The 27,694-nt window shown below is 29.0% G+C and overlaps 2 protein-coding genes across 3 annotated transcripts; one reads left to right on the forward strand and one right to left on the reverse strand.

Moving 5' to 3' along the window:
* Positions 1-2,761: 2,761 nt before the first annotated feature.
* LOC119675120 (sodium/hydrogen exchanger 9B1) lies at positions 2,762-26,107 on the reverse strand (the record flags this gene model as incomplete). 2 transcript variants are annotated; one of them, XM_038086306.1, is given in 6 exon segments in its annotated part: positions 2,762-2,950; positions 9,911-10,017; positions 10,525-10,700; positions 10,836-11,018; positions 11,089-11,376; positions 25,711-26,107. In XM_038086306.1, coding segments are annotated over 6 exon segments (1,296 nt in total), but the record flags the coding sequence as incomplete, so codon positions are not given.
* Positions 14,135-15,487, forward strand: LOC119682550 (odorant receptor 94b-like). The gene is made up of 4 exons (XM_038096018.1): positions 14,135-14,868; positions 14,955-15,054; positions 15,112-15,378; positions 15,434-15,487. Exons 1-4 carry the CDS (start codon positions 14,135-14,137, stop codon positions 15,485-15,487), a joined length of 1,155 nt encoding a protein of 384 aa, XP_037951946.1.
* Positions 26,108-27,694: the final 1,587 nt, after the last annotated feature.

The following is a 27,694-nucleotide window of genomic DNA, read 5'->3' on the forward strand; positions in this document are numbered from 1 at the left end:
GCTTTTAAGTTTCGGATGGACTCTTGTAAACGTGTACCGAATAACAGAGAACTGGTGTTAAGTGTTCAATGAAATAATAATCAAAGGAACAGTCATATTTGGAAGTTTCCTTTATTTAGTAGAAGAACCATACTTACAATTGAACAAAATGATATTAGCAACTCGTTACGGGTCAAGATTAATTACGGAAATAAAGGTATTTAAACAGAGAAGCTATTCTTACAGAATGAATACTATAGCAATTAAATCAAGTAAAGATCGAATTAAGGAGTCAATTACTAGATCAATTAAGAATATAACTATAGAAAATCATAATATCAGCGAAACTGCATATAGAAATACTAGAAGAAACTTAAAAATGAGGTTTCATTCAACCTGCTGAATACGAACATTAAATACCTTAACCAGCAAATTCAGTAAAACATACCCAGCAAATCCATAAATAAGTATATTTTTGATACCTTCCTAAGAAAATGAAGTCAGTGACTGTAGTAGAAACAAGTTATTATGCCGGGTTTTATTTTTTTCATTACCCTTGGTATATGCAATCACCATCTGATGAGGGTTTCCCTGATCAGTGTTTCCTTGAATGTTCGGACTAAAAATGTTCAAAATTTCTTATAACATCAATAGCAGGATGTTAACTAGTTTTAAATGATTCTAAATACAAGCCTGTGTATTTTCGCCAACTATAACATAAACAAATTACTTTTCCTACTCAAAGAAATCCAGTTGGTATATACATCTGAACAAAAAACCAAACTGCTACTGCTCAAATGAAATAGCTTCTCGCTGTTTGATAAAGCCTCACATAGCACCAAATCCTTGGTTTAGTACACAAATGCCAGAAGTCACAACAGAATCAAACTGTTATCCAGGCTCTAGGATCCGTTATACCTAGCTAAATTGAATTATACAGCGTAATTCATTTAACATGAGAAGATACTATTTTCACAAATTGTTTATATATTCAACACAAAATCGAAACCTACCCTATAATTCCTACCTATATACCTAACTTATGATTCACCTTAGGTATTAAAGGATTTCTTACACAATATTATAAGATAAGAAATAGGCAGGGTATCGGCTCCGAACGAATAGAAGCACGGCGACAATAGTTGATCTTTAGTGCTGCTACAGATCGTAACCGAACAGAAACTCCTTCGAATGAAAGCCAAAATGTCAATAGTTGAGGACCTCCAACGTTATTAGTTAGGACCTCTAATGTCAGAAGTTTTTTAGCCAATAGATCATTTAAAATCAATAAATTGGCTTACTGTTACTTATGCACATTAGTTAATGGCTTTCTTTACTCAATATTATAATATAAGATAAGAAATAGGTAGGGAATCGGCTCCGAACGAAGAAAAACACGGCGACCATAGTTGATCTTTAGTGCTGCTACAGATCGTAACCGAACAGAGACTCCTTCGAATGAAAGCCAAGATGTCAGTAGTTGAGGACCTCCAATATCAGTAGTTGAAGACCTCCAATGTCAGAAGTTCTTTAGCCAATAGATGATTTAAACTTAATTAATTGTAAATGAGTTAGAGTAAAAATTATCTGCGTTTTTTTTTTTTTGATACACTCTTGAATAAAAATTTAATTTAGTGTAAATCAACTTTAATCAAGTATTATATTCTTAAAGCCCCTTTTTCACTGACCTAAGAGAATTACAAAACACTTTAAAATTAGAGATATAGCCAAATTTATGGACTTTTCAAGTTAATTTGGTTTTCCTTAAATAGCGGAATAATGACTATATTTATCGACGTTATCCCTGCAATTAGATAATGTTTTACGCACATTAGGATCATTGTTTTCACTGCAGTGGGCTTTTAATTTGCAAGCACAACACTCCAACCGAACCTAATCAATTCGCAAACAACTTTAAATCACAGTACATTTTACTTATACAAACTAAATTTTTCAGTTATTGTAATATAATTGATATTGACAATAATTTTACAATTTCTTAAACAAAATATTTTGCAACAAACATATTTATACACAATAATTCCTGCTAAGACCTATACTCTTACTACAGCTTCTGTCTAAAAAAATCCACCTCACTTGTCTCAATAGACGTGTACATTACACAAATTAAAGGTAACATAAAAATTTAATGGTAAACGTATCTGAGCAGATGTCAAGCCATTTGGTTAATAAAAATTGTTACTTCCTGAAAGTAATGTATAGCAGCAATACTCTTAAGGATAGCACCATCAGAGATAAAAAAAATAGTGTGCAGATAAAAAACAAAATTTGACACAAAAAAGTTACTGTCCATGAGAGACCGTTCCGTGTTATGTGGGCGAAAACTAACTGGAGACAAAAGCACGCAAAGCCTGTCAAACTCTAAACATCAACTGTCAAACTACAATAACTACAAAAACTCGGAACAAAAAGCCTTTGTTTCAGGGAAGTACAGAAAAAACTCATACAAATCAAAACAAAATAGAAGGAAGTGTACAAATTTCATACATTTTTCGGTTGTGCCGTTTCGGCACAGAAGTCAATACATCAACGACTATAAAGCCAATACAAATACGAGTACTCGCAGTTGTTCACTTACAATAGCGGAAAGTAAAACAAAATAGCTTAAAATACTTAATAAAAAAAATATTGGAAAAAATATTAACAGATTTTAAAAAAAAAAATTGCTCTTATTTTGTGCTATTATTTTTTTTGCAGTGCACTCGCAAATACGTTGATACACTGAGCAAAAAAGTAAATCAGTAAAACAAACAGAACTTACATTTTCGTTTTCCTGTAGTTGCTCGGGCGTCATTTTCCGTTGGTCTTGTTTCCAGCCAATATTCGCAATAAAGGCGACTGTCACACATCCCAGAGCGCCGGCCGATGGATAGCCAATGGCTTTACTGCCCATCACAGAGATGCAGCCACCTAAGACAGTTAAAACAAATCGCAGTCCATACACGTAGCGCTGTAAGTGAGAAAAAAATAAAATTTTGACTTGCATAAATGTTTGTGTGGAAAACCATTTTTCAAATTTTCTTTTTTTATTACTCGTATTATTTTTTGTAATATTTTTTTGTCTTTCAGAAATAGTTTCCGAAATTGTAGTTATAGTGCAAAAAATCTTTACAAGAAGCGTTGACTTTGCCAACTCCAACAAAATTTGTTTTCTAATCCTATTTTACTTGAGCTTTGAATTGAATTGATGGGCGTCGGTCTATTTGCGTGGGATGTAGGTGTGGGCAATATGTAAGCCTAGTCGAAATTTCATCAACCTTTTTTATGTTTTTGCTGAAGTTTTTTTTCTCAAAAACTATTTATATTTGTTGCTTGGGTGTGGAGTTTCGAAAATATTGTCACTACCAATTGCTTGTGGTAGGCTTCATTGCTAGTTTGGAGCAGTTCCACTGGTCCACAACTATAATTTAAGATGCTAATAAATTGTTGGAATTTTATTGTTAGTTGGCTTGTTACGTATAATATACAGTAAACATATTTTTCGTTTGCAACTATATTAAGGCGGTTTTATTATATAAATTTCCCAGCTACCAAACTTATAGGTAAAAAAGAAAAATCCAAATATAGAGATTTCTCCTCAAACACAATTTTTTTAAAAATAAATTAAAATAAGAACATATATAATTCCTTAATTATGTAGAAGAAAAAGTATGAAAGTGGCAAAAGTTCCATTCTTGATATGAATATCTTCATTAAGCTTGTTGAACTCCATGAAAAAGTATGCATATTCATTCGAAAAGAAACCTATAACTATTCCCAACGTTATCTAATAATAATATTTTACAAAAATTTTATCAATATAGGCGTGGCAGTTTCCGACCAGTTACACAAGATCCTATTTATACTCTAGAATAATTTCATAAGTGTTTTTCGTTAAAATTAAAAGAAATATTAATAAATCTGCAACTACTAGCAAAAATAATATTAAAGTATGGTACTATTAATAGAATTTAATACCCAATATTGATAAGCTAAATCTACTTAGCGAATCAAATCAGTTGTCGATTCTTTGAGTACCGTGACATACTGGCGTACGCGGAAACGAATACGCAGACAAAGTAGCTAGGACAGCAACAGCCACACCAATGATGGGGCCGAAACTTTTCTGCAGACTAGGACATAGTATTTTACTTTCTCCCATAAAAATAAAGGAGAACCAGAATTAAAAGAATTACTGGGATAATATATTGGGATTTACACAATCCAAGTCACTTATTGGTACCTATAACAATAAGAACTACCAGAAATGTATAAATCTATCAAAAGAAAAACTTAGAATGATCATAGGAATCCTAACAGGGTACTGTAAACTAAAATACAACCTTATGAGACTACGTATACATACGCATGCACACTGTAATTTCTGCGGAGAGAATAAGGAGACGGCCACATATGGTATAAACGAAATAGACTCCTGGTAATGTATATTCTTACGGAAGAAGCAATAAAACTTTATAAAGTGGGTTCTATACTACTTATTATTGACGCATATGTCTTAGAGACCTAGTCTAAACCCAGAAGGGGACACAATAGACCAGAACGTCGCAGTGCCACATCCCTTAGCATTAATATATTAAATTCCAATATTGAATTCTTGCGCACAGATTTGCTTTTGAGGTTAAGAATTGAAGAGACCTTATAGTTGGCTGGCAATCCAGATGTATAATATTTTTGCCAACTTTTTATTGCTTTTTTAAACAACTGAAATACTGTGGGATATTTCCTATTGAAACGGCTTGTTTTAAGATATGTCCATGAACGATAGCATTTCTGTATTTATAAAGTAATGGTTTATTATATTATTAAACACATCTGTAGGTGAAATGTTAATAAAATACATATGGGATAAATTTAAAACTTTACTAAAATTAAAATTTATAAAACTATATTAAACCTAAAATAAAAATATAAAATTAATTTAAATTCCTTTTGAGAACAAAAGCTTTAATAGTAAATTAAAAAGTGAAAAAAATTCTTTCTGGTTATTGTTTATTGCTTTCATATAACTTAATAACTTTAAAGCAAATGTTTTCAAAAATATTTTTAAAATAATTTAAAACAAGACAAAGTTCTTGATAGTTTATTGGAAAATTAAAAGTTGATGCAATTAAATTAAAAATGTTTGATTTTTATATTGCAACATTTAAGGTGAATACTTACTTAATTAAATTGAAATAAAAGTATTTAATATATGACTTTAAACAGCAAATTAATAAAGTTATTCAAAGAAATGTGTAAAGAATTATTTCTGCTATAATGCTTCTCTAATAAATTGAAATTATTAAAGATATATAAATTTATATTTACTTTTTAGTTATTAAAATTATTTATATTTACTATATAAATTAAATTATATTTTAAATTTATTCTGTTTGTGACAGCAAGTATAATTTCTGCAATCTTTTCTGCAACTACAACTATTTTATTGGCCAAAAATATTTATTCCCCTTTTTGGAAACTCTTAGAAATACTTAAGCACTCACTTTACTAAATTTTTCTAATAAAAATGAAACCTTTTGAATTTTAAATTCGAAAAATCACTACAATTCAATTTAATTTATAAATGCAATTTTTCTTAACCTTTCTTAACAATTTCTAAAGAGAGGAAAAATAGCATAAATCTAACAAATCAGCTAGTAAATCTTGTTTATATGCCATTCATACATATTATGGTTTTACACAATTTTACCAACAAAACGCATTTTGTGGTATCAAAATGACAAAATTTTCTACCAAAGGAATAATAACAGTGGGTTTTATATATCAAAAATGTTAACAACAAATGCTAATAACATTAATATAAAAGCAATGTTTTTATACAAATAATAATGTTATTATTTAACATAAATGTGAATGATACTGTTAAGTAGTATATGGCATATGTGACTGTTATAAGTATTTTACAAGTGCATAGTAATAACATTAGTGCACTCCACTGTATTTGTGAAGAATTTGCTAACAGCGTAAAGCATAGCAAATTGAATTTCGGCAAGATACATTCTCAAAATGTGAATAAAGAGTCACATTTACGAAAATAAAATGCTGCGAAATTGCTGCGTTTCTATTCGCAATCGTACATTTGACTTAAAAGTGTGCACAAAGGACACTACAGACAGACGGACAGACAAACACACGAATGTTGCAAAACCATTTGGAAAGAGTTGTTGCAGTATGATTTTTATTGCATTTGCAGATAAGTTTCTAGTGCCAGAAGATACTTTATAAAGTGATGTGAAGGTATATACGAGTATATTTTATAAATACTAAAAAATACTAAAAGTCAAAAATAAAATATATACTCAAAAAGTTTTTAATGCATATGCGTATCAAAATGCAAATTTTTTTATGATTTTATATCATTTGAGAAGAAAAATAAGATATGAAAATATTTAACATTTTTTATTTTCTATATGTAAATATAACTTAATTTTATTTTTTTAATAGCAAAATTTTCTTTATTTTTAAAAGACATTTTTTAATAACAAATTAAAATATAATTTCTTTTTTATGAAGAATAGCTCGAACAGTAGTGAAGTACAACAACAAAAATTATTTTTATATTATTTTAATTAATTGAATTTTTGACTGATCATACAGCTGTTTCGATTATTACCAAATACCCATCATCAGTGGTCTTGGAAATAATTCTTGTATTTGATTATACGTAAGTAATTTTTTTGAGACTGCAAGTACTAGGAATCGAACTCGTGTACTGCCAAATTTGAAGCTTAGAGTCAGCGCAGCTTAACCAAGTGACCCAAAGCCGTACTTGAGTTTTATGTTCGCACATTTTTCTGGAGTTTTGTTCATTTTGATACGAAAGTTTTTATTAACAAATTCTCTTGCTGTGTTTATATTAGATCACATAAACCAGCTGTAGAATAACTGAATTAATTAATTATATTTTTATTTCTAATTGTTAAATTTTAATAGTATTCTGTTTGTTTCTTTTTTATTATAATTTCCTATAATAGCTACTTACTACAAATACAAAAAAAAATGTATTAGAAGCAATAATTTTTTTTATATTTAACATCCTTAAGCTGATCTGTTCTCTTTTATTACTTTATTTTACAAGTGCAACTCAAATCTCTACAAGTCAAATCATTCTGATTTTAAATCGGAATGCTTGATAAATATATATGTGAGAAACCCTTATAAAAACGTTCTAGGGGCTTAAATTTTTACTAATTATATCTTATTGTTTGGGTAAATAAAAAACGAATTGTTTTTTAGAATATATCCTTTTGTATATATACAAAAATTGCACTAATTATCTTTTTTATCATATTCAAAAATAACTCCTTAAAAGTTCCTAAAATACATTCGTCTGGGTGAACTAGAGAAGTTCTCCTAAAAACTGTTTTATTTCAAATACTCATGAAAGCTCTCAAAATTTCATCCGTGGAAAAGCATTTTAATAGCTTTCTCAAGGTCCGTTTCACCTCTAAATGGTTATGCTTTATGCTCCCAAAAAACATTATTTCAGAAGACCTTTGGTTAATTGAAATATATATGAGTTTATGAAATCTTCTGGATGTAGGCATGAATTCTCAGGCTTTGTAACTCTGCGTTAAGCAATAGAACAGAGTCGAAAAAAAACATAGTCTGTAGTTGTCGGAAATTGGTGTCGAAAGTCAGTCATGTTTTTGTGCTCGAGTTGTCATAATCGTTAAAGATCTAATGAACTATATTTATGACTAAATTATAAATATATTATTTCTTACATATGCATAAGTTGTATGTATATAATAAGCACAATAAATATTATTGCCCACATATATATATATATATTTAATATAGTATCACTTACACAGATATAATTCTAATACTACAAAAAAAACCTGAAAATTCATACCTGTCGTAGCATTTTAGTAGCTCTCTAAAGGACTGTTTCACTTCTGAAAAGTTATACTTTATGCTCTTAAAACAGTCCTTTAAGAGGCTTTTGGTTAGTTATGCTGTATACAAGTTTACGACATCTTATTTATATATATACTATGTGTATTATCAAATACACACCTATAATTCATATATTTTTTGCATCTTAATGCACTTTCATTTCACTTTATACCATATAGAAAATATTTATTATTTGTACTAAGGAATAAAGAAGAAATAATGCTACTACCATCTCAGCTGTAATATGAAAGTAGCACAACTTCATAATAACTTCCACACTTATTAAATTACTTTTTTAATGCTATCTATACAGGAAGCCACATTTTTACTTATTTCCGGCAACAATTTTTATAAATTTTTCTTTTATATTAAAAAATATTGTCTTTGCATTACTTAATGACACAAAATGATGGAAACAATGAAGAGACTCACTTATGCATAAGCGCAAGCAAACTCACACACTCCACACTGCCAAGTCAAACAAATAATTTTCACATAAAGCAAAGAAACTGCAACGTTGCAGAGTCTTTGTACTGAAAGTGCTCCATACTGTAAAAAAGAAAAAAATAAATAAATAATATAAAAAAAAAGAATTATGCACTTTCACATATAAATGTATGCATATGAAACATCACAGCTTGAAATTCTATGCAGTTCTCAATTTCAGCAGGATAAATGCTAAACGGAAAAGCAACAAGCCACCAAAAGGGAGGATTTCGAACTGTTATGCCATCGCAACTGGCAACTAGCAACTAGCAACTTGCCACTTACCACTTCAAATCGCGCTGCAGAAGCACTTTAGTGAAAGTAGAGCACGTTTAACAGAATGAAGTAATAATGCAACATAAATGAATGTGTTGCCGCATTAGGAGCAGTGGTTCTGGTTCCAGCAGCTACGGAATTGCTTGATTATGCAAGTCGTTAGCAACACTAGAACCGAAGTCCTTTATGGCTATAATATATTTTAATTTTACAGTAATGTTAGCAATAAAGACAATAAATAAACCGAATAAACCGAATATGAGTTGCAATCATTGAGTTATGAACCCCTACTTTCTGCTTTAGTTTATTATTAATTATTGTTGAAATTGAATGACATTTGTTTGTGAAACAATATAGAGAAAAATATTATTGTGTTTTGTTTTAAAACAATTAACTAAAATGTTAGTTCATTATAGCTTTATTTTGTACAGAAATTAAGGAAAAATAAATTTTTTTTAAAGCTTTTAGAAAATTGTTAACCCTTAAGCAGAGTCCTCCAAATGACAATAAAGATATATACTCGATAATAAATATGGAAATAGAATAGAATAGAAATAAGTATACAGAGAAGAAAATCAGTTTCACACAAACTAATATTAAGAAGAAATTGGAATAATTTCACTGCAACGCAGACCCGTCTAAGTTAAATAATATATACTCTAAATCCCAGACTTTAAAGATGCTAAAAATTTTGCTATAACTTCTGCCACTTAATTAGTTTATGTGACCGTTAAGTCCACAATAATAAAGCGTATAAAGAGTTGTACTAATATAATAATGTATAGAGCATATTAAAAAGTTATAAGAGTATACAATGTAATATAATAATTTATAATAATTAATAATTTTTTTATTTATTTATTATAATAATATAATAATTTTAAACCTCACAACAGGGTTCAAAAAATTTCTTGAACCCCTTTTTATTTCATATGGTAGAACAAAGGTAAATGGAACCTAGATAATCGCAATTATTGCCGGTATAACCTTATCTAACCTTTTACAGGGTTAAGAAGAGAATTTCTTCAGAATTAAGCAGAAATGTAAAATTGGGCATTAAAATCTCTCAAACTCAATATCTCTCAATATAGTTAGTTTTCCAGCTTGGTTTCTTAATTTTCAATGGTAATACATACTTTTATTTAAAAAAATTTAAAAAAAAAAATTTTTTTTATATATAAAACGAAAAAAAAATTCTCATTTGAAATCATTGCTTATATAAAATTATGATTAAAATATTACTTACCGATTTTTTTGATGGAAGATATTGCAACATCATACCAAACAGATAACCAAATACAAGACCAATGCATATGCCAATGGGTCCTAATAATACCTGCTCCGTTAAGGTGCCTAAATAAATAAAAATCTAATTAAATTTATTGAAAATTTAATATATCAAAAACAGAATAGAAAAAAATATCACTAACAAACTAATCATAATACGTTGTAGATACTAAAAAATCATTCTGAGATGGTTTCATAAGTATTGAAATCATAAGAGACTCAATATGGAAAAAAATATAAAAGATCTATATAAAGATGTATAATTATTTTAATTTAAATTACAGATATAAGACTTTTCGATATTGTGAATACTTATATAGTTTCAAACATGGCTTTGTGCTGCAACTGTGAGACCACATTATAGTTATTATATATTAATTATGCCATATATATCATATACAGTAAAATTAAATCACACTGATCAGAGGTAACTAGAAGTACTGTAAGTAGTATTACACCTGTGTTTGAATCCTTCATTCTGTCATTTATATTTTATATTTATATTTTAATATATACTTTAAGTACTATAGTATAGCTTAGTGGGTTAAAGAATATTATTTATATCCAACTTACCAGTAGAGAAAATTACTGCCACAATAACACTGAATAAGAATATCGATACTACATCATTGCAAGCCGTCATGGCATATATGAGCGTATGAATTCCATTATTAAGACCTAATCGTTCTTCTCTAAGCTTTAGCATTACCGTAATCACAACATTAGGCGAGACTGCAGTTATTACAAGACTGCAAAAATATTTAAATAAATTACATTATATAAATATAAACAATAATATCTTTATGAAAATTTCTTTACTTTTATAATAATTCACTTAATATAATTTTTATGAAATATTTGGAAAACATAACAATAATACTTACCCTAGTAATATACCCCACAACCATGGCATATCGAGTAAAAGTCTAGCCATTACTGAAATAACAGTTACTTCTGCAATAGTTGGCACTAAAGTCAAACGTAATATCATGAACCATAGTTTCTTGAAAGCATTGCCATCCAGACCAAGACCAGCTAATAACATAATATTTATCAAAGCACATTCTCTATGAATTAAAAATACTATTAACACACATATGTCAACTAATGTATTTATTATATTATCGATTGGTTTACCTTAAAATTGCTTCGAATTTCTGATAGCCACTAAAATCTGCTAAGCCAACATTTGTATAGACGACACCGAAAAAGAGCATACCAAGCATATCAGGTAGACGCAAAAACGTCACCAAGATGCCAGTTATTTGTGCTCCAACAAAAAGTAGAACTATACGCATTATAACAGATGAAGCTTTTGCATATTCAGGTAAATAAATATCAGCAATGGTCCAGAGAAGTACAAAAATACCTAATAAGGCTAGTGGTTGAGAACTAACTGGCCAATGTCTTACTAAGTATTGCCAACTGTTAGGAAGATATAAAATAAAAAAAAAATTTTAATTAATATGAAAAAAGAAATTATGTTTATTTAATATAATATTTTATATTATTATATATACTATGTTTATATTATACATATTATTATTATTTATATAAATAATTCATATACCATATCTGTTATCTATATTTATTTATATATATATATCTATGTTATCTATATATATTTAGATACAAAATAATAGAATTACTTTTTAACCATTGTTATTAAAATATATATTTGTTTAAAATCTAATGAAGTGGAGCAGTCCAGGATATATTTTGTCACTTTTTTATAGGTAGGACAGATAAAACCCGAATTGTAGTCTTTATTATAACACATAGATCACACTTATACAGCTTCATGCTCTTTGTTTGTCTAAAAGTGAGCATATTTTAAGAGATTGTTTGATAGTGAATTATATCTTATGTTGAGGTTTTTGCCACTAAGTACAACTGGGCACTTTTACTCTTTCTAAGCTGAGGACTTTCTGCAAAGCCCGTACCTTCCCTTTTACCAATTCATGTATTTCTCACATGCTTCACTGATTGTTCTATTCGATGACTGATCTAACTCCGTACGGCAAGGGACTGCTCTGAAATTTGGTAGTGCTATGTAGGGCAGTCCAGGACTATTCTTGACCAGGACTATTCTGAGATCTCTTGCATTGCGGTAGGAAGTATTTGTACAATATTTAGATATTTATATTACATTTTATAAATTAAACGAAACAATAGATATTTCTAATGCTCAGTTCTACACTGATATTATGGTTAATTTAATCGACGGAATTGAGGAATTCAAAGGTGTGGAACTTCTTACGCTCTTGATTGCATTGGAGTGGTTGTTACTCATATTCAGTCATTTATTTTACACCGAATAATTTCTCTCAGTGTTGTTATTCAATACTATACATATATACAAGTAAGAATGACTTATTGATTTACTTACCTACTGACTTATTAATTATATCCCTTTAATTAATTCTCTTCATTAAAAATTTTTTTGACTTTTCAAATACAACAAACCAACAGTTGTGCTTCAATCTGTGAATTTATTGGTCATGACTATAACTTGACGAAAGATTTCATATATATGAAATATATGTTATATAACTAATTACCACTCCTACTATTTTTAGACAATTTAAATAATCTAAACTAAAATTTTCTCTTTCACACAATCTTTAATTTTTAATACGACTAATTTCGATAATTGTATTAATTGAGCAACGTTATGACAACATCAGTTAATTTTTTATTAATTTAATTTCTATAAATGGTTTCAGGACGTTAAGGTAATTAAGTAAAGGAGTAAGGCGGCATTACAGAAAATTTAATGCTTAACTTCATATATTTTTTTTGAATATAACTACTCATTATAAAAGCTTCTAAATATTATATATTTTTTTTTTAAAGTAATTTTTGATTTAAATATATTTTATATTGATAAAATATAATTTTGAGATATGAGTATAATATATTTATATGTGACCTAAGCTTCTAAATATTAAATATTTTTTTTAAAGTAATTTTTGATACAAATATATTTTATATTGATAAAATATAATTTTAAGATATGAGTATAATATATTTATATGTGACCATAAGTATGATATTAATATTTTCTGTACAGAGTACCTAATTTATTTGAATTTATGCCTACGCTTTTGACAACACAATTAACAGTGTTATCTCGAATACTTTAAGAAATGCTGTTAGGAAAAATTTTTCATTATTTGTTTGTTTTTTTTTATGTAACAAATCTAAGACATTTTCTATAATCAGTATAAAATTTTTTAAAAATATTTTAAAAATATTTCAATAATATTTAAACAAAAATTAATAATATTTTTAAAATTTAAAACTTACAAGCAATAATTATTTAGCAGATAACCAAGCTCCTACCACTTCGGACATCAATTGTACAATCCCTAGCAAGACTCTCCCACGTAAATCCAGACATATTTAAACTTTTAACAAATCTCACAACGCCTTATGGTTCAACGTTCCAGACTACACCTCGTTCACCAAAGCTTTTTTTGACAAATCAAACAAGATCTCTTGATTAAGTGAGGCCGGGCATGTACTGACCGGATTTGGCTTAGTTAAAGCTGAAAGGAGGTACTGAAATCGTTTCCTAGCAATTGCTAGATGCAAGCAGCTATAATGGGTGGTAGGTAGTTTACACTTCATAGTGAAAAGTCCTCTATTTAGGTTTTTGCAAAGCGCAAAGCAGTTGTTCATTGATCAATTTTACTGATTTTAGATGATATTTAATGTGTTATCCATCGCAAAAAGTGGATATTCGAACTTAATATAAATCTGATGAGATTTCAGAAGCCAGATTTTATTTTTACGTAAAATATATGCACAAGTAAAGAGAAGAACTGAAACTAATATTAAATAGAGATTTAAAAAAAAAATCTACAATATGACTATGTTACCAAACTTGACAACACCGTGTTGCATTTGTATGAAAGTATTATTAGTAGTCATACTACTTGGCTGTTCCAACAATATTATTTATATTTTGTATTCTGCTAAATATCACTTCTTACTTTTATCAAGAAAGTACTGTAGCGCACTGAAATGATTTTTACAAATTATTGTTAAAAAACAGTTATACCCCAACCAATCTATATGTCATTAAAGCACATGTCTAGTTAATTCACACAAGCTTCATTTCCTATAAATATGAGATTTAAAACCTTTAGTAAAACGCATACGCACTTTGACCTCCAAAATGACTACAGTTGATAATATATCTTCAGCACGTACTCTCATCACAATATTAAAGGTAACTGGCTTTTGGCACTGGCATAAACCGGAAGAGAAAAGTGGTTCCATAACAACGTTAGAACTATGCTATCGTTTCATAGTTCATTTGCCTTTAACTTTTGTATTCATTTCGTTAATGTGGACGGAAGTCTTAACATCGAAGAGTTTAGAGGAAGCTGGGAATGTGATGTATATAACAATGACCGAGACTGGATTATTATGTAAAATTTTTAATATATGGCTTATGGGTAAGGAGGCGTGGTCGTTTATTGATGAACTCAAAAAGAATAAGCAACTTCAAATGCGTACGGATAGTGAATGTAAACTATGGCTTGAAGAACATAGAAAATTTAAAAGAGTGGCTTTCTCTTATATTATTGGCAGTTTAGTAGTAGCTTACATAGCCTTTATAAGTGTACTTTTCTTAAGTAAATATGAATTAGCCTATGGCTACTATGTACCATTTGAATGGAAGAATCCTACAAAATACTGGTATGCCTACTTTTTCGATATGATAGCGATGTCCCTAAATTGTCTCTCCAATATCACACTCGACATGACTTACTGCTACTTTATGTTTCACATTGGCGCACTCTACAAGCTGATATCATTTCGTTTGGCTGCATTGGAACAGATGAAGGAGGTGGATGTAATTAGGGAATTGAAAAGTATATTTCGTCTACATAAACATACAAAACGGTGAGTTTTAAATTAAAACAAAATAAAATATTATTCTTACTTAGTAATATGTGATTTATATTTAACATAATATTCTTTTATTTAAGTTTAACACTGGAGTGTCAACGGCTTGTGTCCGCCCCTGTGCTTGCACAGATTATGTTAAGTGCTTTGACTTTATGTTTTAGTGGTTATCGTCTTATACATGTGAGTATCTCTATTCCGATTAAAATTTTTGTAAAGTAAACTTATTAACTCTTTTAGCTAAATATAATCAAGGATTTGAGTCAAGTATTTAGCATGTTCAATTTTTTAGGAGTTATGGCTTTTCAGATATTTCTTTTCTGCTATTATGCTAATGAGATTACTGTTAATGCCAATCACTTAACTTGGAGTGCCTATAACACAAATTGGCTGCACTATTCGAAATCAACGAAGAACTTGGTTTTTATTTATATGGAGTTTTTGAAACAACCAGTGACTATTAAAGTGGCTAATCTCTTTGATGTTGGTTTGCCTATATTTAGCAGAGTAAGTTTATATTTGACTGTATTTAAGGTTAACAACTATTCTTTTCTTCTTTCAGACCATGAATAATGCTTACAGTTTGTTTGCAGTTCTAATCAAGATGAGCAATTAAAATTAATTGGTTGAGCTTAGTCACCCAGACATTTAAATTGGAACGTACTATAAATCACATATAATCTATCTAATTAATTAATTAATAATTATCTAATTAATTTTAATTACACGTTTCGTGTATGGCTCACATAGAAAAGTGATCCACCTATCATTCATTTGTCAACTTTATCTATCTGGAATCTCAGGAAGTCTCCCTTAAAAGTTTTATTTATTTACTCCTATTACTAATTCAATGGATGGTTGATATATAGCTAAAAATATAAATTAACAGTCAGAAATTCGGACGCACGAACATGGTTAGATTGATTTGCTTTGTCAAGCTAATCAGAACCTATGTAAATTATAAAAGCCTCTTAATTTTTTCATAAACTAAGCACTCATAAATATGAAGAAAAATAAAAATTGGATTGATAAAATAAATAAAAATGAATCTATCACTACTTAACAACCACATACTGGACCATACGACGGCATGGAGCTAGCCTTGGCCTACCCAGGCCATGGTATCTTTTGTAATGCGTGTCTAACAGATCTCGAAAAAAGGACACCAGAACACCTGATGTGTCTGTGACCAGGTTTGACGATAATAACGCTTTAGTCTCTAGGAGCTTTTTCAACACACTTGACGTTAAAATCTAGCATTAGCATTGGCCAGATTCTTGCCTTTATGAATACCTCTAGCTGGTTCTAGCTTGATCTTCTCTGTACTACCCACTATTACGAGATTTTATGAATTCAAAACGGCTTTTTTAGCTAATTGAGGAGAACTTGTTCCTCTCTCCACCACAACAAACTAACAACTACAAAGCAATCAAAGTGAATTTAAATAGGTGCAGGAACACCGAAGACACAAATGTGCTATTTGCTGAAAAGTTCGTTACCTAAAAATGCGTAGAATATATTAATATTATATTAAAATATATATTAAACTACATTAAACTATGATTCACAAATATCTGTTTTCCGTTGATAGTAGAAGATTTTTCTTTGATCAAAGTATATGCGTAAAGTAAAGCATCACAAATACAACATGACTTCACTTTGTATATTAAATTAAAATTAAATTTTAAATATAAATTCAAATAAGTTTTTATCATAAAACTGAGATAGAAAAATAATTTATTACCATTCACAGTTCTCCATATTTCGTTTGCTTTTAAAAGGGAAGATCATAATTCAATATTTCTTCCGACCATCAAAATCAATTTTTTTACTTCGTGTAGTCTAACATTTGGAGACCAGATATATTTTTATTTCACGTTGGTGGATATTTGTGATATTTTCAGGCAGCATATCACAAATATAGGAACTAATTCTTTCATAAGGTTTATTGTTCCATCACAAGTGAACAGTCCTGCCTTTCGGAAACAACTCCTTAAAGCTCTCAAAACAAGTCTTCGAAGCAACATATTTGTCTTATTTTATTTAAAATTTTTTAGTGACATATGAGAATCTGTTTTTAAAATTTGAAGAAAAGCAACTGTGACTAAAATTTAATACATTTCATAAAAGTTGCAAACAGGTTAATAGCTATATTTGTCTCGACTGTAACTATAATAACTTTCATTAATAATAAACAGTTCTTCAAGATTTATAAACACTTTAAACGATTTTTATGTATTATAAAGAGAACTCAATGTTCCCGAGCTTTTATATCCAATCTTAGCCTTTGTTTTTATTAATTAAAAAAATAAATTTAATAAAGTCGAAAAAACTGCAAACACTATAGGTATATGTTCCTTATATATAGAATATCTGACATCTCTTTATTACTAGTATAATTACACAAAAAGTAATATTGCATCCCGACTTTAAGTTCTTTAACTCAAAGTGACTCAGTAAATTCCATCTCTTTAGTAGTAGAGATGGGAGTAGCATTTGTGCTATTCCTCGTAGTTTCAGCTGATCATCACATATTAAGTATCTATCTTTTAACTCCATTTATTGATAAGTACAAGGCAGATCACCAAAACGTGCTTTGCAATCTCCTATTCCTCTTTATAGAACTACCAAATTAAATCGAAGAAGATTACCAGTTTAAGTGGTGAGTGTAACAAGTGAGTTTTTAATTGCGACATCCTCACTAGAGGCAAAATCTTGCACTATAGGATCCACGCCCCTAAAACTAAAGTTGCTCTGGATATTGTATTAAGTCCAGACGGATGTGTCGTGTAAGCTGCTAACTACAGCTGACTATAGTAATGCAGAAGGACTGTTAGCATTTCACTTGAAGTGAGGTTGCTGTTTTTCAACCAGGTGCTGTGATCTAAAGAACAGGAAAAGGTTACAAAGAACTCACTTTTCAACAAAAAAAAAGTAATATCGAAACACATCACTTCAATTAGTCTTGCAAAACTACTATCACTAAGAATTTTATCGACTCATTATCTTGTTCTCAAGTCTAGAACTATAACATATGTTAAATACCATACTTTAAACATTTATTGTAATTCACTTTGTTCAGTTCATCATAAAAGAATAGGTAAGGTAATGACTAATGTAGTGTTATTTATTGAGGTATAAAATTAAAAATGCTGCTGCATCTGCTTTCCTGTATGAAATAAAAATAGTACTCCTCCCATTCTTTACCTGATTTCTTTTACTCATATAACTGGTTTCTTTATGAAGGCTAAGGTGAAGATACCTTAAAATGTGGCACCCGGTTTAATTATCAATATGGTATACTGAAGCAGCTTTATTATGACGATCAGATAGCTTATTGGCAGTAAATAAGCACAGTCCTATTTAGTTATATTGAATTTAGTTCACTTTATTCGCAATTATATGGTTAAAAACAATAGACTACTATATCATAGATCAAATATGACATACCTATGCCTATGATTGTTCTTAATTAATAGAAAAGGTTTGCAGCCATTTTAAGAGTTGCACCCATGAAATTTAGTTAATAAATTAAAGTAAATATAATATATATCTGACACTAAGAGTTTATTTTAAAGAACAGTAGGTATATATATAGAAAAAATTAGCGATTAGTTTTTGAAGGTTATGTATATATATATATGTATTATTTGTATAACTACAAATTTAAGTAAAGTGCAAACTTTTAAAGACTTCAACTAAATCATTTTAGTTGATTATTTATTGCTATTTATTTAAGTTGGTTGTAACTTAATTAAGCAGTAATTTTGCAAAATAGCCTTCATCTAACAGAAATGCTTGGCTACTTTCTCTCAAATTAACAATATTACGTTCTTTGCAATTTGCTTAAGTAGTCAAATTAGCTGCATAATTAATAGGTAATAAATACTGTGCCATATAATAATTTAGCAAACTAGAAAATTTTATAAAAGCCTCTAAAATTTATTTTTAAATTCAGTCTAATTTAACCACACACAAAGTCGGCTAAGATGGAATTGACACCAGCGCTTATACTTATTGAAATACTAAAACGAGTTGGGATTTTTCCTTGGCAACCAGTACATGAATCGACCTTTAAAGGATATACGAGAAAGGAACTTTACTATCGCCTTTTCTTACATTTACCGCTCACGTTATTCTATATTTCGCTTATGTGGATCGAAACTACTATATCAGAAAATCTAGAGCAAGCTGGAGATGTGATATATATCTCGTTAACTGAAACGGGTTTTTTAATTAAAATATTCAATATGTGGTTTATGGGTAAAAAGGCATGGTATTTTATGCAAAATTCTGTCAATATGCGCTTACACACAGACAAGGAAATTGATTTGTGGGTTCAAGAGCAAATAAAATTTAGACGCATACTATTCTCGTACGTATTTGGCAGTCTACTCGTTGCACTTATAACATTTGTGAGTGTGCTTTTCTCGGACACATATGAGGTGCCATATAAATTCTATATTCCTTTCGATTGGAAAAATCCTACATATTTTTGGTTTATCTACTTATATGATTTGATTGCTATGACCTTAACTTGCCTATCGAACTGTGTGTTGGATATATTCTACTGTTATTTACTCTTTTATATAGCATCCCTGTATAAATTACTAGCGCTACGTATAAAATCGTTACAGTACTTAAAGGAGGAGGATGTAGTCGAAGAGCTGAGGTGTATATTTCGTTTCAATCAGCAAATAAGAAGGTACATATTTTAATATATAATAATTATTTCTAAATTATATGTGTTGTACTTAATATTTTCTTCAAACGTTAGTTTAACACTTCAATGTCAAGAATTAGTATCTGCTCCGATTTTGGCTCAGATAATGCTCAGTGCTTTGATTCTCTGTTTTAGTGGTTATCGTTTGATCAATGTAAGTATATTTGAAAGATGATCCTTTCTCTTTCTAAGTATCAAATTATAACTACGGAAAGAATTATTTATAACATAAATATTAACACTTATTTAAAAACTATACATTGCAAACTTTGGTTTTACTATATTTAAGATGAATTTATTTGAGGAAATTGGACAAATGCTGGGTATGTTAAATTTTGTCGGTGTTATGGCTTTACAAATATTTTTGCCCTGCTATTATGCAAATGAGATTACAATTAACGCCAATAGATTAACAACAAGTGTTTATGAGACCAATTGGTACATGTACAGCATATCGACTCGAAAGCTTATATTTCTGTATATGGAATTTTTAAAACGGCCTGTTGTTATAAAAGTGGGCTATTTACTTGATGTAGGATTACCAATATTTAGTAAGGTGAGTCAAATTATACTACTGAAACGATTGAAATCAGATCTTCATACCTTAATCTAATCTCTTTGTTTCAGACTATGAATAATGCTTACAGTCTTTTCGCAGTACTAATCAATATGAGCAAAAAAAATTGAAGCAAAAAATATACACTTAAATGATGTTTAGTATTTTAATATTGTAGTTGATATTTTAAAATGCAGCAGATGTAATATGAGCTTGAGCTAAGCCCTATATTGGTACAGATATTTATATATACATAGGTTACACCAAATAACCTGGTAGTTCTGAAAGAATGATTTCTGAAAACATTCTTCTGGATTTAATCTAAAGTATAAAGAAAACTTATAGAATACACACTTCATTAGAATTGCACAATTTTTAATTGATGGTTTTCTCAGATTCTCAGATGGTTTAATATATAATAAAATTCAAAATATGGACCTCAACAAACTTTTTGAGTAACGGAGTGAAAAGCATGAATAAGCTCCTTTGGGTATCTGAGAGCAATATACACAATACTTATCAAATTAATATATTCGCATATATGAGAGGATTCATATTTTAAAATGAAATATTTGTTATATTAGAAATTAAAAATTAAACAATTTTATAATTAAAAATATAAATATTGTTTATTAATTCAATTAGTCTGGATCTGGTTTATGATTTCGGTCGATGACAACACAGCAAGTTAATTTGTTAATGAACTTTTACAGCAAATCAACAAAAAATGAAGTTTGAACGGTTTTGGGCCCGTTGGCTTATAAACATTGACTCTGAGCTTCAAATTTAACAGGGTACGAATTCAACCTTTGGTACAAGCAATCTTAATAAATAATTTAAGAATAATTAAATATGAGAAATACTTCGTAGACCATTCATGTTAGGTATTTGGTTGTATCGTCAGCGAACATTTTATTAATTATAATAACATAAAAATAATTTTTGTAGTTCGCTATTTTTCGGTACCGCTCTTGAAAAATAAAAATAAAATTTTTGTTTATGATAATACATTCGATTTGCTTTCAGGTGTTAGCTATTTATAACATATGTACTGTAAAGGAAAAACAATTCACACATAATGTAGCAGCATTTTTTTTCTAAATGAACTATTTCTACATTATTTAATTGATGTAGTATTGTTAAAATATGTTTTCAAATTTTAAAATACAAGAAAAACTCCATTTAGTTGTATTATTTTAAAATCCTACATAATTTGCCGAGTTATGTTGCCTTCTAAAAATTATTCACTTAAAAATTCCCATAGATAATCTGATAGACCCTAGCTTGTGTCTTTACTTGACATGCTTCTGTAAAGTATCACCAATCAAAGATTCTGCGATATGCTCCTGCGAACTATCACCACTCAAAGAACCTCTCTCAAAGGAAACCCATCTACCCATCTGTTGATGTCCGTGTGATTGCTACGAAACTAGGTAGCGGTCTTTCACTCATCAATCTAATAATAGACTCAATTTTTTTAATCACCTTTGATTCAAATAATAAGACATATTTTCAATTATAAATATAATATATCTATCTTTCATCACTCACAAATTTGATTAATAAAATTTGATTCCACAGCTTAATAAAAAATGCTGAATCTCAGAAAACCTGGAGATCAATATTACACGTGAAAGAAGTAATTCCAATCAGAGCATTGACTTTCTCAGAATAATTAGAATGAAAATTAAATAATTGACATCAGAAAGAGTTAAATGTAAATGGGTTGTTTTAATCCTTTACGCATATATCTACAGTTTATTATCTATATTTATATATATTTTATGTTTATATGTATATATTGATTATTATATATAAATAATAATAATCAATTATTATTATAATTATATATAAATGTATAATTATATAATATATATATTATAATATATTATATATATATATATATGTAATATATTGGTATAGGTAAGTGTATATATATACTTTATATATATATATGTGATTATATTTACAAGTACTTATACGAAATGCATAATTAAATTAAGGTAATTGGTATATTCTTGCAAATATTGTAGTTTTTTCATTTTCAACTATTAAATTCATTATTTAAACCCTAATTGCGATGGGAGATGGGGAATTGTGGAAGACTTTATGTTATAGCGCTACCCATAACATCCATCCATTCAATGGTGGCACTTATAATAAGTTCTGGTGAATCACATTATTTATTATTTGTTAAAATCGAATTACAAATTTGTATAGTTACTGAAAAACGGGATAAAAAAATTAATTATTTTTAAAAAAAGCTCCGTTCTGGTAAATTTTTCTTATCTTCTATAATACACACTTCAGATTATTCATAATTAAAATTCAAAAACCTTCATGATATATACTCATAAAATAAACGTCTTGACTTCTCAGGCGTTTTATGTATAGGTTGCCTGCAACTTCACAAGAACCAACAAAGAAAAACACATTAGCGCCACACTTAAGGCCTCAATTACGCGAAAATGCAACATATCACCACAACAACAACAACAACAAAGTCAACAAAATTCTTACAAAAACACAAACAACAATAGAAAAATGGAATTAAAAATGAGTTTCAACAATTTGTAGTTTTACAATAAGTCTCCCATGTAGGATGCAGAACACATAAAGCTGTACCAAGACCAAGGAAATGAGGCTCAGTTTCAAATTAATGGTTACTTTTTGTGCTGCCAGGAGGTAAATGTGGCGGTATTGTGAGGCGCCCGCGTGAAGTACTCGCACAGCAAGTAACCGTATGAGTAAAAATTCTATTTAAAAAAGTGAAATGCGAATACGAACTCAAAAACATTAACACACCAAACAAATGTGTAACTCCATCGATGTCCTATTCATCGAGGATGGAATACGAACCACCAAGCACCGATTGCAATGATGTCCTGTAGAAAGAAGAAAATATGAATACGTAGCAGGATGTACGCATGTTGGCGTTTGCTTTGTCTTTGTGCAAATGCAGGCTACGGAAATTCCTACCAAATGTGCATTTTGCAAACAAATATAGACACAAGGAATGGAGTGTATTCCACACACATAAAACCTTTGTAAACCTTTTACGATAGCTTGAGGATGTATAGACCTATCAAATGGAAGTTTAATGCTTCTCACGACTTTTCATAATAATAATTATGATTTATTTGATTCTCAAATTTATTTTAAATTAACACAAAAAATTAAAAAACTCAAATAAAATGTTACGCTGGCTTAGGGTGTTAACATGCGAGTCTATGTATCATAATCGACAAGGATAACTTTCTGATTTCTACGGGCTAAAATTCTATAAGAAAAATTAAGCCAAGAAGTATTTTTGAAGACTAGTGATAATGAATTTTTGACGGGGTCCAAAACAGCTAACTGGACAAAGAATTCAGCTTATTGGAAATAAAATGTTTGTACTTAATTTACTGGAAAAAAAATAATTAATAATATTAAGTAATTAATTACAAATTTTGAAATAAAAATTAAATTTTGAAAACCGAAAATCTATTATTATTATGTTGAAGCTACTTGAGCCAGTGCACTTGAATACTTTTACTCTATTTTAACTCGAGGTATTTTGAAAACCCCTCTTTACGCTTTGACTGGATTATTATTTATCACTTCATCAGACTAAGCAATAATCGACCTCAGATCTGCATACCTCCCCAACGGTCCTGTAACCATTCTAAGATTCGATAAGGCGATGTTGGTAAGTCTGTCATTTTTCGCAAATAATTTCAGGGCGCTATCCTTTATGTATTTTTTGATGGAATTAATCTTGAGGTCCCTGAGGATGTCATTCGTCGTGATGTACCATGGGACTTTGAAAAGTCTTCTCAAAGTCTCAATTATATTTTTATAAATTTTTTTTTTTATTTATAGTTTTAATCTATTATCTGTAAAAAAGTTGAAGTGCAAAAGTCATATCTATCACCTATTGTATTCCTGATAAATTCAGGCAAAAATATATTTGTACTAAAAATTTTTATTTTATTTGTTATTTATTATTTCTTGTTTATTTATTATTTATTATTATTATTTAAAACATTAATTTGTATTTAAAAATTATGTTTTTTGTCATCATTCAAAGGAACGCAGCAACTTTTAACTCTTCGTAATACTTATAATTAATTAGTAATTATTATTATTAATCAAAAATTGTATGTACGAACATTTACCACAAATATATAACATAATATATAATACATAGTATGTAGTACATAATAATTCTTATTTATTTTAATAACAACTAAACACTATACAACAATATTATGTATTATATTCTTATTTATTTTACTTATTAATACTTAGTACACTTGTAGCAACATAATATGTTATAGTTCTCAATCAGTTTAATTATAATTACATGTAAATACCATGATGTGTAATAAACGTTTTAAATTAATTTCATATAAATTCGTATGTCTAAAATGAATTCTTGGGAAGTAATATAAGGTTGCTATTTTTACGTATGACTGGAGCTTTTGATTCTTAACTTTTAGATGGTATTTAAAAACGACATCAGAGGCGTTGTAAACGGATTTGGATGTTGACTATATATATTTGATTTATTTATTTGATTATTGATCGTTTGTAATAGACAATGACACATTTGAAATCAAGGGAGCTTCCAGCGTTTTGATATTTGTGAGTTTAGCTAAAGAATTATGTGTTCCTCAAAAAAAAGTTGTTTAGTATTTATTTTTTGAGAGAACCTTGTAAACCAATTCCCTTTTATTGTAAGAAGTAAATGCGGATGGATATGTGATATTAACAGTATTTAATAATTAAAGCTTTATTCCTTTCGTTTGATACCCTCATTTAATCGGTATTGAGAGAACCTTGAAAACCACTTTACTTTTTTTGAAAAAAATAAATGTGGATGGATATTGATAAATCTTCTTCGCTTATATCAAATATCTGATATATAAGAGCTTTACTTTGAATTAAAATTTTAAAATTAATTACTTTTAGTAAGCAATGGTTCAGAATATGGAACCATACATAGAATATACATAGCCTTGATATATTTTTTTAATATCTGAAATCATTAAAGAAAAAATACTAAAACTAAAGACGCTAAGAAATTTGAATAATAGTAAATCTCGGAATCAGAATCATACTTTTATTTTCCCTCAATTATATAAAAATTCACAAGAAATTTAGAATCTACTTGATGAAAAAGGATTATGTAGCATTCATATATGTGTACTGCAGTCATTTTAAAATATTTAACAATTATATTAAATACTAATTAAATATTGATTAACTTTTATTATAGTACTATCTCTTTAATATTGTACAATACAAAACATGCTTTCAGAGATATATAAACTTAATTTTCTTCTTATATATTTTGTTATATATCTGACATATATCGACCATAAACACACAATTCTATTTTACAAGAATTTTATTTATGTATATTTTTTTTCAAGTAATTAAAAAATGTTCCAACAGTCACTACATTCAGTCCATTGGCGACACAAATTTTGTGTAATATCTTTTGTGTAATTTACAAGTTTCTGTATCTTTACTTAACCTGCAGCGATTTTAGTTACAATAAATTTTTACTTACAATTTTGGTCCTTTATATTCTTCCGATGTTAGGCGAGTACTGCCCGTGTAACTAACAGCACAACTATTGTTACCGCCTCCTCCACCCCCGCCAACACCCGTAATCATAGCTGTCGGTGCATTTAGTGTTGTTGCCGTCGTTGTTGTTGTTGTTGCATTTAATGATGTTGGCGTTAAAATTATTGTATTGCCATTTTGTGTATTGTTGGCGCCCGAATTAGTGTTGCTGTTGCTGTTGATGTTGCTGTTGTCGATGCTATTGCCACCGCTATTATTATGTTGCATGTCCTCTGGGAACTTTTGAATGTCTAATTTGGAATGTATTTGACTGCCAGTATTGCCGTATTGTGTCATTTTGTCGCTATTTAACACAGCGTTTTGCTGTTGTTTTACTTCGTTAACTGCAAAAAAAAAATAGTAAAAATGAGAAAAATTATAAAATGATAAGTTTAATAAGTAAAGAAAGTTCAGTTCATTTTATGGTTAACGAATTATGAAGGGTAAAAGGATTGTTAAAGTAATTGTCAGCGCCTGTAGGCTTTAATGTTGAATTGCTACTGAGTGTTGTTAACAACAAGTTCCATTATAGCCAATAATTCTCATTCTACTTTGTTATTTCTTTCTTTTTTTGATTGATTATTACTTTTGTTCGATATTTCTGTTAAATTTTTAGATTAAAAGTTTCTATTCAAAGTCTGACTTTAAGACCTACAGCAATTGGCAAACTGCTGCATAGAAATGCTAATTTTAATAAAAGTTTTATTTTACCAGATCTCTGTAAAATTGATGAATAAAACATATATAGGTTGTTCAATAAGTTTGGGGAACATAAATGAGAAAATGGATTTTTAAATGCGAAATCGTTTGATGAGAATAATGCACTTTATTATGAGTTTCTTCGTTTTATCATGGGATCTTTATCTCTAACATGTAAAAAAAAACTCATAGTTATTAACCTCTATCATGGTAAGAGCTATAGCCTTACTAATTCAGTTGATTATTTGTCACACCATTTGCGGCAAAAACACTCTTTATAATGGCTTTGCTTCGACATTATTTGGTCGCTCTTAAAACAAAATCGGATGTATGTGGACAACATTATGAACGTATTCTACAATATTTTATTCTCGTAGATCCACTAGTGTAACTATTTGTCATACCAAACGCCTATTTTCCTTGGTCTTGCTGCCATTGTGTCTGAATGCAAGCCAACAAAGCATTTTCCAAAATATTTCTCGCACTCTCTCAATACTCAGACTTAAAGTTCTAGAATTCTAAATATTAATTGTAGGTGCAGCTGTAAGAGCTAACAAAACGTTAAATAAGTCCACATTAGTCAAAGCCTTGATACTCATGCGAGTACTATAATATTACTAAAATATCTGCGGTCCTTATTTTTTCTTTCTTATGTCTTCTGTGATTCTGAAGAGTTGATTCATACTTATTATACTTCATACCTCAGTGAGAAAACCTGAAATATGAACCAACTTCTCTGAAGTAAGAGAAGACATAAGACACAAATAAAAGGACGGCAGACATTTAAGAGAATATATTCGTTTGAGTTTCAACCACACTTTTTTTCAATGGAACAAACAGTTATCACCTTACCTCTTTCAATCATTGTCTGCTACGGTCAGAAGGAGTCGAAGTTTTTGGTAAAGTATTGGAATAGAATACACACTACTATAACTTTACAATTTATTAGTGCTGTGTGTTATTATATAAATCATTCCTTAAGGGTGATGTTAATGTGTACAAACCTCACATCATAGGTTTCAGTGCCTGTCACCCAATGATCAGGAAGACCATTTATATTTATGTAATTCATATAATTTTTATTATATTTTATTAGAAGCAGACAAACCTAAGATATTTTCCTAACATATAATGGGTGTCATGATTTAAAATTTGCAACTACGTCAACTTTAAGAACTATGTAGAGACTGAATTAACAGATCATTTCAATCTGAAATCGGTTTTGTTGA

Source organism: Teleopsis dalmanni, chromosome 2 (genome assembly GCF_002237135.1).
Source record: "Teleopsis dalmanni isolate 2A chromosome 2, ASM223713v2, whole genome shotgun sequence".
In the NCBI taxonomy this organism is placed as follows: Eukaryota; Metazoa; Arthropoda; class Insecta; order Diptera; family Diopsidae; genus Teleopsis; species Teleopsis dalmanni.